The sequence below is a fragment of the Zeus faber genome (assembly GCF_960531495.2).
Source record: "Zeus faber genome assembly, chromosome: 11".
Taxonomy (NCBI): Eukaryota; Metazoa; Chordata; class Actinopteri; order Zeiformes; family Zeidae; genus Zeus; species Zeus faber.
Genome location: NC_137205.1, coordinates 16,139,463 through 16,152,313, shown reverse-complemented (window position 1 = coordinate 16,152,313; position 12,851 = coordinate 16,139,463). Strand labels below are relative to the sequence as shown.

Below are 12,851 nucleotides of genomic sequence, written 5' to 3'. Positions count from 1 at the left end.
ATCCTCTCAGATAACTTCATTCCAAATGGTAAATAGACGGTGCTATGTGCCACTTACTGTAATCGATGACACGGCTCCCCGATTACAATAGACCCTGGGGGTAAAATGCTGGGCTGGATAATAATAGGATAATATATGTGAAATAATGTTGTGAGATTTATGTTGTTTTCTTTGTTTTGCATAACGTGTGGGTTTGATTATAGCCTAATTAAACTATATAGATAGATAGATAGATAGATAGATAGATAGATAGATAGATAGATAGATAGATAGATAGATAGATAGATAGGTAGATAGATAGATAGGTAGGTAGGTAGGTAGATAGATAGATAGATAGATAGATAGATAGATAGATAGATAGATAGATAGATAGATAGATAGATAGATAGATCGATAGATTACACATATATAATTATACAATGGCCATACACACATTTACGATATCAGTTTATTGCCAGTACTATCACCTCACATTATTGCTGATGTAATTTACTTGGATTAACTGCCAGCTGCCCATGTTGGACTCACTAGTTAACATAAGGCTGCTCACCGTTGACTTTTGTTTATAGATGTGTACACTCTTTTATTTTATTCAGTTTGTGTTTTTATCTCTTTCTTGACCTGAACCGTCTTGTTGTTGTAACACCGGATTCCACCCTAGGATAAATGAAGTGTAGTCTTATCTAGCCTATCTAGCGTTTGGTAGTAGCAATAGTAGTATAAATGTACGAATGGAGTTTGACTAACCTGTTGCATCCTCCATGTCACCCTTGGAGGCTGTGGTGGGCCTACTATGTTCATGACAGGTTGAAGAGAGAAGCAAATCCACGTGTAGCCTAATAATGGGGATCTAAACCAGACACCGATCATCTTTCACTGTTACCACCAGGGCACAAAGAAGAATCCCATTATGAAAATGACAACAACTTGCAGTCATTTATTACATTACAATTAGAGCAAAAGGCTACAAGTCAATTTTCACCAAATCTACAACCATGGGATTTGGGGGGAAATTGACATATTATAAACACACACCCACACATGCAGGCGCGCGTTTCTCACTGACACGATGAATCCAATTTGTGATGCGTGTGGCACGTTAGGCCAGTGGGTGGCGCTGTTTCCTTGCAGCTCCGGAAAGGGTTCTCGTCTCGTGTGTCTACGTGCAGTTGATTTGTCATGTTCTCGGCTCTCCTAATATCATATATAAAGAGCATAAAATAGGCAACAACTTCCTCTAAATAACTACAAGCAGTGCTCTGCATCTCATGTGCATGCAAAACCACACATGTCAGACATTAGCCCATCACCCAATGAAACTGATTGTTAAGTAGAACTCAATCAACACATACAATTCTGAGAAAACTTTAAATTGTGCATGTGTCGTGTGAGGGTTAACAATTCCGGGTGCAAAAGGTCAATTTCTCCCTTTCAGTTTATCCTGCCTGACGCAATGACTGAAGTGCCAAATTGTAAATTCTTCTAAAGTGAAAATATGTAAGTACCTGCTGTTAAATGTGCTCAAAGTATCAAAAGCACTAGTAATATTCAGTACCCTGATACAATATAACCTATAATACGGCATAAGAAACAGACTGTACCTTTCTTTCCCCTGCAAATCATGATTGCAATTCAGAAAAATACAGAATACGTGGTGTCATAGTCATTTATATATACAATACAAATATATATATATATATACAAATATATACAATTAAAAATATGGATACTGCCATTTATTTTTACTGTGTGGAAAATGTGTTAGAAATATAGTTGAGTAAAAAGAATACACATTTGCTTTGAAATGTAGTGGAGCAATTGGCTCTGAAACTGAATTACAGATGCTTGCAAAACGTGCTTAAAAAGTCAAAGTATTTTTACTTTGTTACCTTCCACCACTGATCGATCTATAGTACAGGAGATATTACTATGGTACTGAAAACAACGATAGTAATGTAATTATAATTATAACTCTGTTATAATAGTGCTGTCAATAGGTCTCATGCTAAGAATAACACAAATGATGAGAATAACAGTGTACAGAATAACTAATGGTCATAATATTAACAACAACAATAATGCATGTATGAAATTGTTTTGTATATAAAAAAAAAATAATAATATCACCATCATAATCATAATAACACTAATGATGATTGGTTGCACTGCCATTATGATAACAATATATACTCGTAAAAACGGCACTTTGTTGTGCTTTACGATCCGACGCGTCGGCCGACGTGTGGTTCTCCGTGTTTACGCTCAGCAGTTGCCTCCTTTGTTTACATGCAGTCCCCTCTCCGCGTCTGTAGAGGCTCCGGCGGGTGCAGCGCGATCCCGACCAGCTGTTTCCCGCCTGGAAAGCCGTCCGATCAGCTGCAGAGGGTGGGGGGGAGGGTGGGGGTGAGGGCGAGGGGGGAGAGAGAGAGAGAGAAGGGGGAGAGAGGGGGGGGGGGGGGGGGGGGAGAGGAGAGGGGGGGGGGGGGGGGCGAGAAAGAGAGTGAGAGAGCGGGGGGAGGGAGGGAGAGAGAGAGAGAGAGAGAGCCACACGCAGTACAACGAGGGAACCCCATCAGCTGGAAGTAAAGGAACATTACAACTACTACTACAACCAAACACAGGACTCCTCTGCTTCGCCGCCGCCGGGAGAATCGATCCGACACACCGCGGATCCAAAAGGGACTTCAACCGCGAACAGGGATCGCGTGTTTTGTTTTGGGGGGGGGGGTTTGTTTTTGTTTTTGTTTATTTTTTTATTTTATTTTTTTTGGGGGTGTAAATTGTTGGGACCAAGAGTGGGGGGAAAAAAGCTGGACAGGCGACCATGGAGTATTTCATGGTACCCGCTCAGAAGGTGCCGTCCTTGCAACATTTTAGGAAAACGGAGAAAGAAGTCATCGGTGGTCTGTGCAGGTGTGTATGCAAGTTGATCGCTTGTTGTTGTTGTTGTGGTGGTTCCGATACTAGTAAATACTGCAGCGCCGCCGGGGCAACACGCTTCTGCTCTTGTTATTGTGTACACGAACCACGCCACGGAGACGCGGGAGCTTTAACGGCCGTGAAATAACTGAATAATTATTACGGTAACCCGCCGGGGGTCGGCCGCGCACGCCGCTTCTTCCCGTAATCGTAGCGTTTGAATACATTTCGCTGATAAATCGACACATTTGGCGGCGAACAAACACAAACCACGTGGTTACACACACACACACACACGCACCACGCTGCTACTCCGCGCTGCGTGCAGCCCTGGCGCGTTTGTTCCCCCCCCGCGAAACACACCCACGGCTCTCGGAAACATGTTTTTTGTGTTCTGTGCAGAAACGTCAGGATTGGTTTGTGGTAATGCGGTCAACAATTCGGCCAAAAGGGGGGTCGCCGTCCCCTCATTTAGGGTCAGAAGTTATTGAGGGGAGTGCGGCCATGCTGGTGCTAGAAAGTGCCCCCGGGTTTCAGACGTTTCCCGTCATATTTGGGGGAACACGCGTCCCCGCGTCCCAGTTGGGCCGATTCGACGTTGTTTTTTTCGTGGTGCCGGGCATTTTTGGCGCGTTTAGGAGCCGGTAGCGTGTCACGGAACACTGCGTCGTGCCGTCCCGCAGCCCTGCCATGCTGCCGCATGGGCAGGCGGAGGGGAAGCGGAGTCGCATTGTTGTAATGGCGGAAGGAGCGAAAAGTGCCATTTGAGCTCGGCAACGTGACGCCGTGGGCGACTGGTGGATGTGGTCGGGTCAAATGAATGCGTCGTTCGATCAGATGCGATATTATCAGTGGTTTGTTTAAACGGGCCATTTGACGCGGCCAAGGAATTTAATAGTACTCGTATTAATAAGGGGGGTGTGTGTGCCTCGGAAGGCCCGTCAATGCGTCTGCAGCCTCTTTGGAAAGGGAGGCGGGGCTACGCAGGGGCCGATGGGAAATGTAGTTCATGAAGTTGTAGGCAGGACGGGTACACACGCTATTGACCAAATCAAATATTATTGTTATTATGACAAATAATACTATTATCATTAATAGAATGGTTAACTCTATATGTATATATGTGTGTGTGTGTGTGTGTGTGTTTGTTTATTTATTTATACACACACACACACGCATCCACACTCATAATACAGAATTGGATGCACCAGATAACGATCGATAAATTACAAAAATGCTTAAATTAAAGTTGTATGTCACCGACGATTCTTTTTCTATCATTTACTCAGTGGAAAAATTCAGTTCTGTTGTTCCTGCTCCCTCTCAATGTAATGCGACAGGCTTTATTGTCACGGGAAACACTTGTTTACATTGCCAAACTAAGGGAGAAACCAAAAGTGAATATTGTTTGTGTGGAGGCAGCTGAGTCAGTGCAGATAAGAGATTTGCCAGAATGAATCCCAGAGTGATGGTGGCGCTGGATCTTATATCGGAGGCGGAGAGAGAAGAGTTTCTCCCCGTGATTTACTAAATCCTGGAAAGCAGGCGTTCAGTATTCATGTTGCAATATCCACATATCCAGCTTTTCCACCAGAGACTGATGTACTGGTATTCCACCCTTCATATCGTCAACCAAAGAAATCTGCGTCCTGTAATATCTGCAAGTAAAGACTCGGGATCAGTCTGCTGAATCAGTCCACCCAGTAGCCTCCTCCACCAAATAAGGCAGATATAGCACATTGTCTACTTTGTTTGATGCTTTTAGCGGTTTCGCGTACACAGTTCTCCATATCATATTGTGATTTAGATTTATTTTACACGTTTCCCAGGTGAGGTGCACGTCACCCTTTCCGTGTTCTGTTCTAATATGTTGGTGGCGTGACCGGATTTGGTTATGGTTGTCTGGGGTGAGCTTCGGTTACCCCCTTTCACGCTGCCCTCGTGACTTGTTGGTCTTGGCCCCCCTCAGCCTGGCCAACATTCCCCTGACACCGGAAACGGCGAGGGACCAGGAGAGGCGGATCCGGCGGGAAATCGCCAACAGCAACGAGCGGCGGCGCATGCAGAGCATCAACTCCGGCTTCCAGTCACTCAAAACCCTCATCCCACACAGCGACGGAGAGAAGCTCAGCAAGGTGGGGGTTCTGGGCTCTGGGCGTGGTTATTTTTTGTCGTCCCTAATTTGAACTCCTGCTTCAAACCTTCAAGCAGAAAGGTTATTCTCTGCTCTTATTTCTTTCTCTCCAGGCTGCCATCCTGCAGCAGACAGCAGAGTACATCTTCAGCCTGGAGCAGGAGAAGACGCGGCTGCTGCAGCAGAACAATCAGCTCAAACGCTTCATCCAGGTAAAGAGCGCGGTGAGATTATCTCACACTGGAGTCAAATGCTACCTGCCCTTCTTGGGCCTGTCAAAGTGTTGTCACCCAAAATCGGTCAAACGAGAGGTTAATAAGCCCGTACTAACCTGGGAAGTGCGTGCGTCCCTTGCTCGTGGAGTGGTTCCTGGGGGTGGGGAACGGGGCCGTTGGACCGCCTGCGGACCCGTCACTAACCGATGTCTTCTGTCGGGCTTCAGGAGTTCAGCGGTTCCTCCCCAAAAAGGAGGCGTGCCGAGGAGAAGGACGAAGGGATCGGCTCGCCGGATATCCTGGAGGACGACAAGACCGACGACTTGAGGCGGGAGATGGTGGAGTTGAGGCAACAGCTCGAGAAGGAGCGCTCAGTCAGAATGATCCTCGAAGAGAAGGTGAGGAGCTCTTTCCACTTCACATTGAATTGTTATATACGTGTACTTTATACCAAACTATGGGCCATCATGGACAACCACCAATGAATTTGATTCTATTTGTGGTGGTACCTTACCTGGGGGGTGACTGAGAGAGTGTCCCCGTTACGCATGGTGCTTTTTTGTTTTGTCCAATAAGGAAATTGAGGAAAATGATATTCATCTAAAATAAAAACACAATGTTTTTATTTGCTTTATTTAGAGGAACAGCACATGCAATTGCTCCCTCTCCAATGTCTCCATTATGGAGAGGGTGCGATTGCCTATTTTTTTAATTCTTATTTTTGTTTAAAAAAAAATCCTATCTTAGATCTTTTTTATTAACTAAACCCACTTGTCCTCAATAACTTTTCAACGACTTTTCACACATTACATGTTAACAAATAACTGACAGTTAGTATGAACCAGACTTTATCGGTAGTGAAAACTTACACGGCCCGCCTCTTTTACATGATTGGCTAAGCGACCATAATGTGACATTGTCGAGCGCCGCTGCTGTTTGGCTTTCGACCAAAAGTGTGTCATACAGAGGATTTCACATGGCACGCTTCAAAACATAATGTTAGTGAAGGTGCTTGTGGTTTCCGAGCACCAGAGGGTGATATTTCGATCGGCAGCTTGTATATAAACCAATGCCATAGTGGTTTCGGTACTCAACCCAAACATCCCGCGCATGATCATGTTTGAGAGGGAGAGAGAGGCTCAACAATGGAATAATTTCATTTATTAGTCATTCATTATTCATTTTTCAAAGTGACCGTTTATTTTTATGGTGTTTTCCTTTTTTTGTTAGGTTACAGTTAACTGTAAGTTTTATTGTTGATTTTCCAAAATTTCCAGATATTGTAATTTTATTTTTTTACATTTTTTATTGTATTGCCTTATTATTTGTATTGCCATTTTGTTCCTGTGAGCTGCCGTGACATTGTTATTGCCCTTTGGGAGGAATGAAGTATCTATCTGTCTGTCTGTCTGTCTATCTATCTGTCTGTCTGTCTGTCTGTCTATCTATCTAGTTTTCAATTCCATGTCAATAAAACATCTAAAGACAAGAAAAGTTCATGTCTAATTATCGAGAGGCACTACCTTAGTGGAAGCATTTGAAATGTCAACCCCTCTCTTCTCTCCGTGGGTGTTATTTATTTTATTTTTTTTACCAGATGCGTTTCCTGGATGTCCAGCTCTACCCGGAGAAGCTCAAGGTGATCGCCCAACACGTGCACGAGCAGCCGGAGGGGGGCGGCCTCTCCCCGGCTCACAGCCCACTGGTGGGTTTCCGTGTTCAGACAGTTTTCAGGTTAAAACTGAGAATATCCCCCGATACAAAGAGGGGTGTGTGGCTGTTGTGGCTTCTAATTACAGGGTTCTTACCATGTCCTTGAAGTTCATATGTATGTATGTGTGTCTGTCTGTGTGTCTGTCTGTGTGTCTGTCTGTCTGTCTGTCTGTGTCTGTGTATACACACACACACACACACACACACACACATACACACTTGAAATGGAAGATAATAAATTATGTCTCAGATAGAAGAGCGACTTGTCGAAGAGGTTTTAATGCAGATTTCTATTTGCATATCCAGGTTTTCCTTTGGTTCTAAAGTCTTCAAATAAAGTTTGGAGAAAAAAAACCAACAGATTCATTCTATGTTTACTGTACATTGTGGTTCACTCGATGTGACACTAATCATCAGTGGTCACGTAACGGTATACACAAAATCCATACAAGTGTAAAAGCGAACAGCCACGCGATCATCACCGAAACGACGTCCGCGCACGTTGGCTTACATGCAGACGGAGAAACATTATCCCGCCTTTAACCAGATGTCTGGTTGAGGAGAAGATATCTTAGAAACTCTGGATTAGACACCTGTATGTGCATCTGAGAGGGGTAGTGTGTGTGTGTGTGTGTGTGTCTGTGTGTCTGTGTGTGCTCTCAACAAGGTGTTGTGCTCAACAACGTGCCCTTCTCACCATGTACCTTTTTCGCTTTCTTCCAGGTGTTGGCCCCCTCCACCCCTCCCGCCCCCACCCACCATGCCACGGTCATCGTTCCCGCACCAGTCCAGACTCCCCAGCCGCATCACGTCACCGTGGTAACCATGGGCCCCACCTCGGTGATCAACACGGTTTCCACATCTCGCCAGAACCTGGACACCATCGTTCAGGTGGGAGAACAGTGGCTCAAATACAAAATACGGCCAAATTAGAATCAGAATCCGTTTTATTCGCCAGGAACATTTACATATACTAGGAATTTGCTCTGGTGATGTTTGGTGTGTTTCACTGCAGACCATTACCATATAAAAAAGCCTAACAGTGAAAAACAAATTTAATACAAATAATAATAATAAAATAGTATAAAAAAGTCAAGCAAAAATAAAACTAGTCAGATATATACAAAAAGCCCAAAAAATACAAAAGGAAATAGTAAGACATATCAAAATATACAGAATATACTAAATGCAATACTATGCACAGGATAAATTGTTACGGTACATAGGTTAGAAATTATGAATGCGATTTATTACTATGTACTAACTAGATTATTACAGTTTGATTTACATTACAAATGAAGTACCTTTGACAAAACAAAGTCTTTCATGTTTGGCACAGTGCACCATGATATAAACCAGAGAGATATGTTTTATTCTGGAATGGAAGAGACGCCAATTCAGTTGAGTCTAAATAGTACATTTCTAATTATAATTATCACATTTTGTATATTCAGTATATTTTCACATTTCTAATTTTATTTTATTTCTACTTCACTTTTTATAAATTGGATGCATCCTTTTTTCCCTTTTATTCAGACTGTTAAGCCTTGTTTTATACGCTAATTGTCTTCCTAGTAACGGTATATGTGGACCGTGGATAAAACGGCATTCTGTGAAAAGCTCTCAGGTAACGTCGTCCCCGCCAGCCGCCACTGGAGGGTGCTGTTGCATTCCAACGCGTCACCCTCCATTGACGTCGCCCTCCTCCTCCTCCTCCTCCTCCTCCTCCTCCTCCTCCTCCTCCCTCTTCCAGGCGATCCAGCACATCGAGGGCACCCAGGGCAGGGCCTGCGTGGGGGATGAGGACCAGCGCAGGGCCGTGATCGTCTCCTCCGGACGCGTCCTCTCCGACCCCGCGGCTTCGGACACGGCGTCAAACAGCGACGGCCCTGACGACGACGACGACTCTCCGCTGCCCTGAGCGGACCCCCACCCTCACACACACACACACACACACACCCACACACATACACCCATGTATACGGCCCGTTTTACGGGGGCCACGTGAGGCGGATAAACCTACAGCACTCTTGGCAAATGGACACAATTTTGGGTCGGTAGACGAAGCACTCTTTACACACTCGTACATGTCGTACCGTGGTAGGAAGCCCCAGTAGGTTTACACGTAGACACTCATGTTCCTCCAAACGCTCCTTGCTCCTTGCTCCGAGGCTTTTCTCGCGCTCTACCGCTCCTCCGCTCGTTCCTTCGTCTACAGCGGGGTTTTAGAGTGTGTTCTCTCATTCTGCCGACTGATCTATAAATATTTTCCATTTATAAGCTCTTCACCACCACCACCACCCCTCTCCACTACCACCACACACACATACATACATATACACACACACACACACACACACACATACACACACACACACACACACACACACACACACACACACACACACACACACAGAGCACCACAACTGCTCCATTTCGGTTGATCCCTCAACACAGGTAGATTTTCTTTTTTTCTTTTTCCCCCGGTTCGATCTTGGCCTCAAACCCCTTTTCCCCCCTGGCTGCACCACGTACACACACCGCTGGAGAGACACTGTGGTCCGAAAAGACTCACTCTGGCTCCACGAACGGAAGCGTCAAACTCCGTTTTTTTACCGCCTTGAGTCGGGAGGCTGCCTTCCTTCTGGGGAGCGGGTTTTGGGGGGAGTGACTAAAAGCTGTTTGCATAGCTGACTGGTGCTCATAGGAACATGAAGCTAAGCGGGGATCAGAGGGAGAGAGACAGAAGGTGCACTTAAATTTCCCTCTTCTGTTCATCTGAGGTTTTTTCTCTTTTGTTTTGTTTTGTTTTTCTTTTTTGTTTTTTCTTTGTTTTGTTGCCATTTTACTGGGCTGGGTTCCCAGTGTTCCCATTTATACATGTGTGCATGCTTGTCCCATCACTCCGGGCCTGACAAATTATTGCTGCTTTAACCTCCCCCAAATCCACACACACACCTTGGATGTGTGGGTACTTTTAAGTGACACCCACTAGAGGGATGGTGTGTGTGTCATTAAGTTGTGTGTTTTTGTTGTTTTTTTTTGTTTGTTTGTTTTTCAGGGTGGGATGGTGCCCGGACTCTGGCAGTCCTGCAGCCGCACCGTCCTCCATTTGTGCCCAAAACACAATCTACACAACCTATTAAGACCAATCAGTTGGTTGGTTTGATCAATTGTACGGAGCTGGTTTCATTCAGCTCAGAAAGTATACCGCGAGTACTAGAGTCTTTAAACGGTCAATGAAATATTATCAGTTAAAGGAAAAGTTTGACCGCACCACGTTCACATGCTCTATGCATTTCCTCAAGTAACCCTTTATGTCCTTGTTTTGTTGTTACTTTTTTGTCTTGTGCCCAATTAGGCAAGAGAGAACCATGAAATGTTCCGTTTGTTTGTGTGTACGGTGTATGTTTTCAACTCCATTGTTGACTGACGGATGTGAGGCCAGCCTTAAAACCCTTGACCCCAGGCCGCGAGGACACTCATTGGAATCCCTCTTGTGCTCCGTTGCGACCAGCCTGGGTTAACATTTGGAATTGCAAATCATATTGATGTCAAGCTTTTTTTTCTTTTTTTTTTTTTTGTCTTTGTTCTGTTCTAATCTTGCGCTCCGTGTCTTTCCTACCCAAAGTTCCAAATGTTTGAAAAATATGATCCAATTTGGACTTTTCTTCCCCCCTTTGGGTGTTCATTTTGGAGAAAACAAACAAACAAAAAAAACAACAACAGCCAAACAAACAGATGTTGATGTTTGGAAATGAATTGACCGGTGGGAAGTTCACGGTTATGATCGCCAGTTTTTTCCTTGATACGGTTTGGAATGTAGAACTGCTGGACAGATGTGTACGTCTGAACATGGGTGTAGCCTTTAAAACACGGATCCCAGTGAACTCAAAACGGAAAGCTATCCCGGCTGTGTCGCGTTGAGTATCTGTATCGAAAAATTTGTATTTCCTTTCGCTGAAGGCGAGCACTTTGGTGATTCCACGTCTGTCAGGAACGGTTGTGTGTGGGGGCGCGGGATGTGGACGCATCGGACATATTGGCCATCTTGAGAAAGCACTTACTGTACGACACAAGGCAGCCTTTTTTTTGTAACCCCCCCCCCCCTCAATTCAGCAGAAGCTCTTCAGTCTAAAGAACACAGCTCTGTCCCCACCCCTCACACCACAGTCGTCGCATTTCCCCACCACGCCCCCGTGTCTTGTGACTTCCCCTCCTTTTGCGTTTCGTTTATTCACTATCGTCCTGTTTTGGGGTTTTTTTTTCCGCCACTTCTCCCTCCCGCACTTGTTTTTATACTCCTCTTCCCTTCCCTTTCTGTTTGACCTGTCAGTGTGCAGGATCGTCAACAAGCTATTTTAGTTTATTTTGTTTTTGTTTTAAAGGAAAAAAAATGTTTTTCGGGGGGATAAAGAGGCTTGTGCCTTTGTAAAGACAGTATAATAAAGTTTGTACTTTGTTTTTTACAAGTTGAGTGTTGGGCTTTCTCGGTCGACAAATGAAGGTATTTTAGATGAAACTAATGCGAAGTAGATCATTTTTATCGATCTTTGACCAGTTATGGGTAACGCTGGAGGATGACTTGGTTTGTTGTCCATCCTCGAGTGTTGACGATTGTGCACAAGTGTCTTTTTGTGATTGGCGGCTGGGAGTCAGACGCTCTGCACTAAAATGGTTCATCGCTTCTCTGTGCTTGTTATGTGCTCCCTTCCCACAAAACGGGCCAAAGATTCAATATATTGAAACCAATGCCAAGCTTAAGGAAGGATGTGCGATGCGGAGCTCAAGCAGGTGTTCCTACGATATTGCTTATCTCGGAAAAGACCTTGAACAAAATATCAATATAGACCAAGATTTGCCAACGTCCGTAAATCGATAGACGATCTTCAAAAAATAAATCTACATTTGGCCGTGTAAATCTTTGTAATAAAGTCTAAAATGTCCTGGTTGGCAGTTCCACCTACCACATGCCACCCGGGTGGCGTTTTCAGGGCCCCTCCGACCGAGACACAGGCAGAGATGTTGCAAACACACCAGTTTATTGTAGAGAGTGGCAAGATGTAACAAGCCGGGAGCCGATGGACACATGTCGTGACAGAGGCAGACAGATGTTGCTCGTTGATTGCTCTGATGGGCAACAGGCGTACGGCCACCTCTGATCCCGGGCCCAATCTGCTCGACCCAAGACGGGTGTGGCTGCTTAAACCGCATCACAGTCCTTGATTTCTTGCTGGGGAATATTGATGATATATAGACAGATATATTTGACATATACTGTATAAAGATAAAAAGCCCAAATCCAAGCTCCTCAGATTTTTCCATTTCCAACAAAATAAAAGACATTTTAACACATCTTACACAGTACATCTTATCCCCTGTCATAGACTCTACTGGAGCAGCAATATTCGATAGAGAGGGGGGTACAGTTACAGGGAATTCAAAGAATTCAAATTTGTTTGTACAGTCCGTTTTATTCACATGAGAAACCCAATGTACTTTCCAAAAAAAAAAAAAAAAGATGAAAATTGATGTCATTTATTTAATGACAACAAGAAGAATAAATACAATGCAGGCTAAATATTGTTCATACAAAATGAAAAGAAGGGTAGAAAGAAATAATTTAAAAAAATCTATAAAAGACAATCCAATCTTTTTTCCCCAACCAAACCTGCACCCCCTATAAGACGCAATACATACATTTTGTTTTTCATGTATTTCCTAGCGGCTGGCGGCCATTTTTGCCTGAATTGTTTCTATTTTCATGGGAGCGAGAGCCAGGTTTTTATAATAGACAATACATCTGGAATTTGTCTCAAATCATCCAAGGCCTTGTTATATCTGGCGACCCCCTATGGGGTCTGGCACCC

General features: G+C 44.3%; 1 protein-coding gene across 1 annotated transcript; it reads left to right on the top strand.

The window, feature by feature from the left end:
* Window positions 1-2,824: 2,824 nt before the first annotated feature.
* Window positions 2,825-8,902, top strand: tfap4 (transcription factor AP-4 (activating enhancer binding protein 4); the record flags this gene model as incomplete). Its single annotated transcript, XM_080010012.1, has 7 exons — window positions 2,825-2,913; window positions 4,889-5,054; window positions 5,167-5,265; window positions 5,496-5,666; window positions 6,866-6,973; window positions 7,705-7,872; window positions 8,735-8,902. 7 exons carry the CDS (start codon window positions 2,825-2,827, stop codon window positions 8,900-8,902), a joined length of 969 nt encoding a protein of 322 aa, XP_079866138.1.
* Between the last annotated feature and the right edge of the window lie 3,949 nt (window positions 8,903-12,851).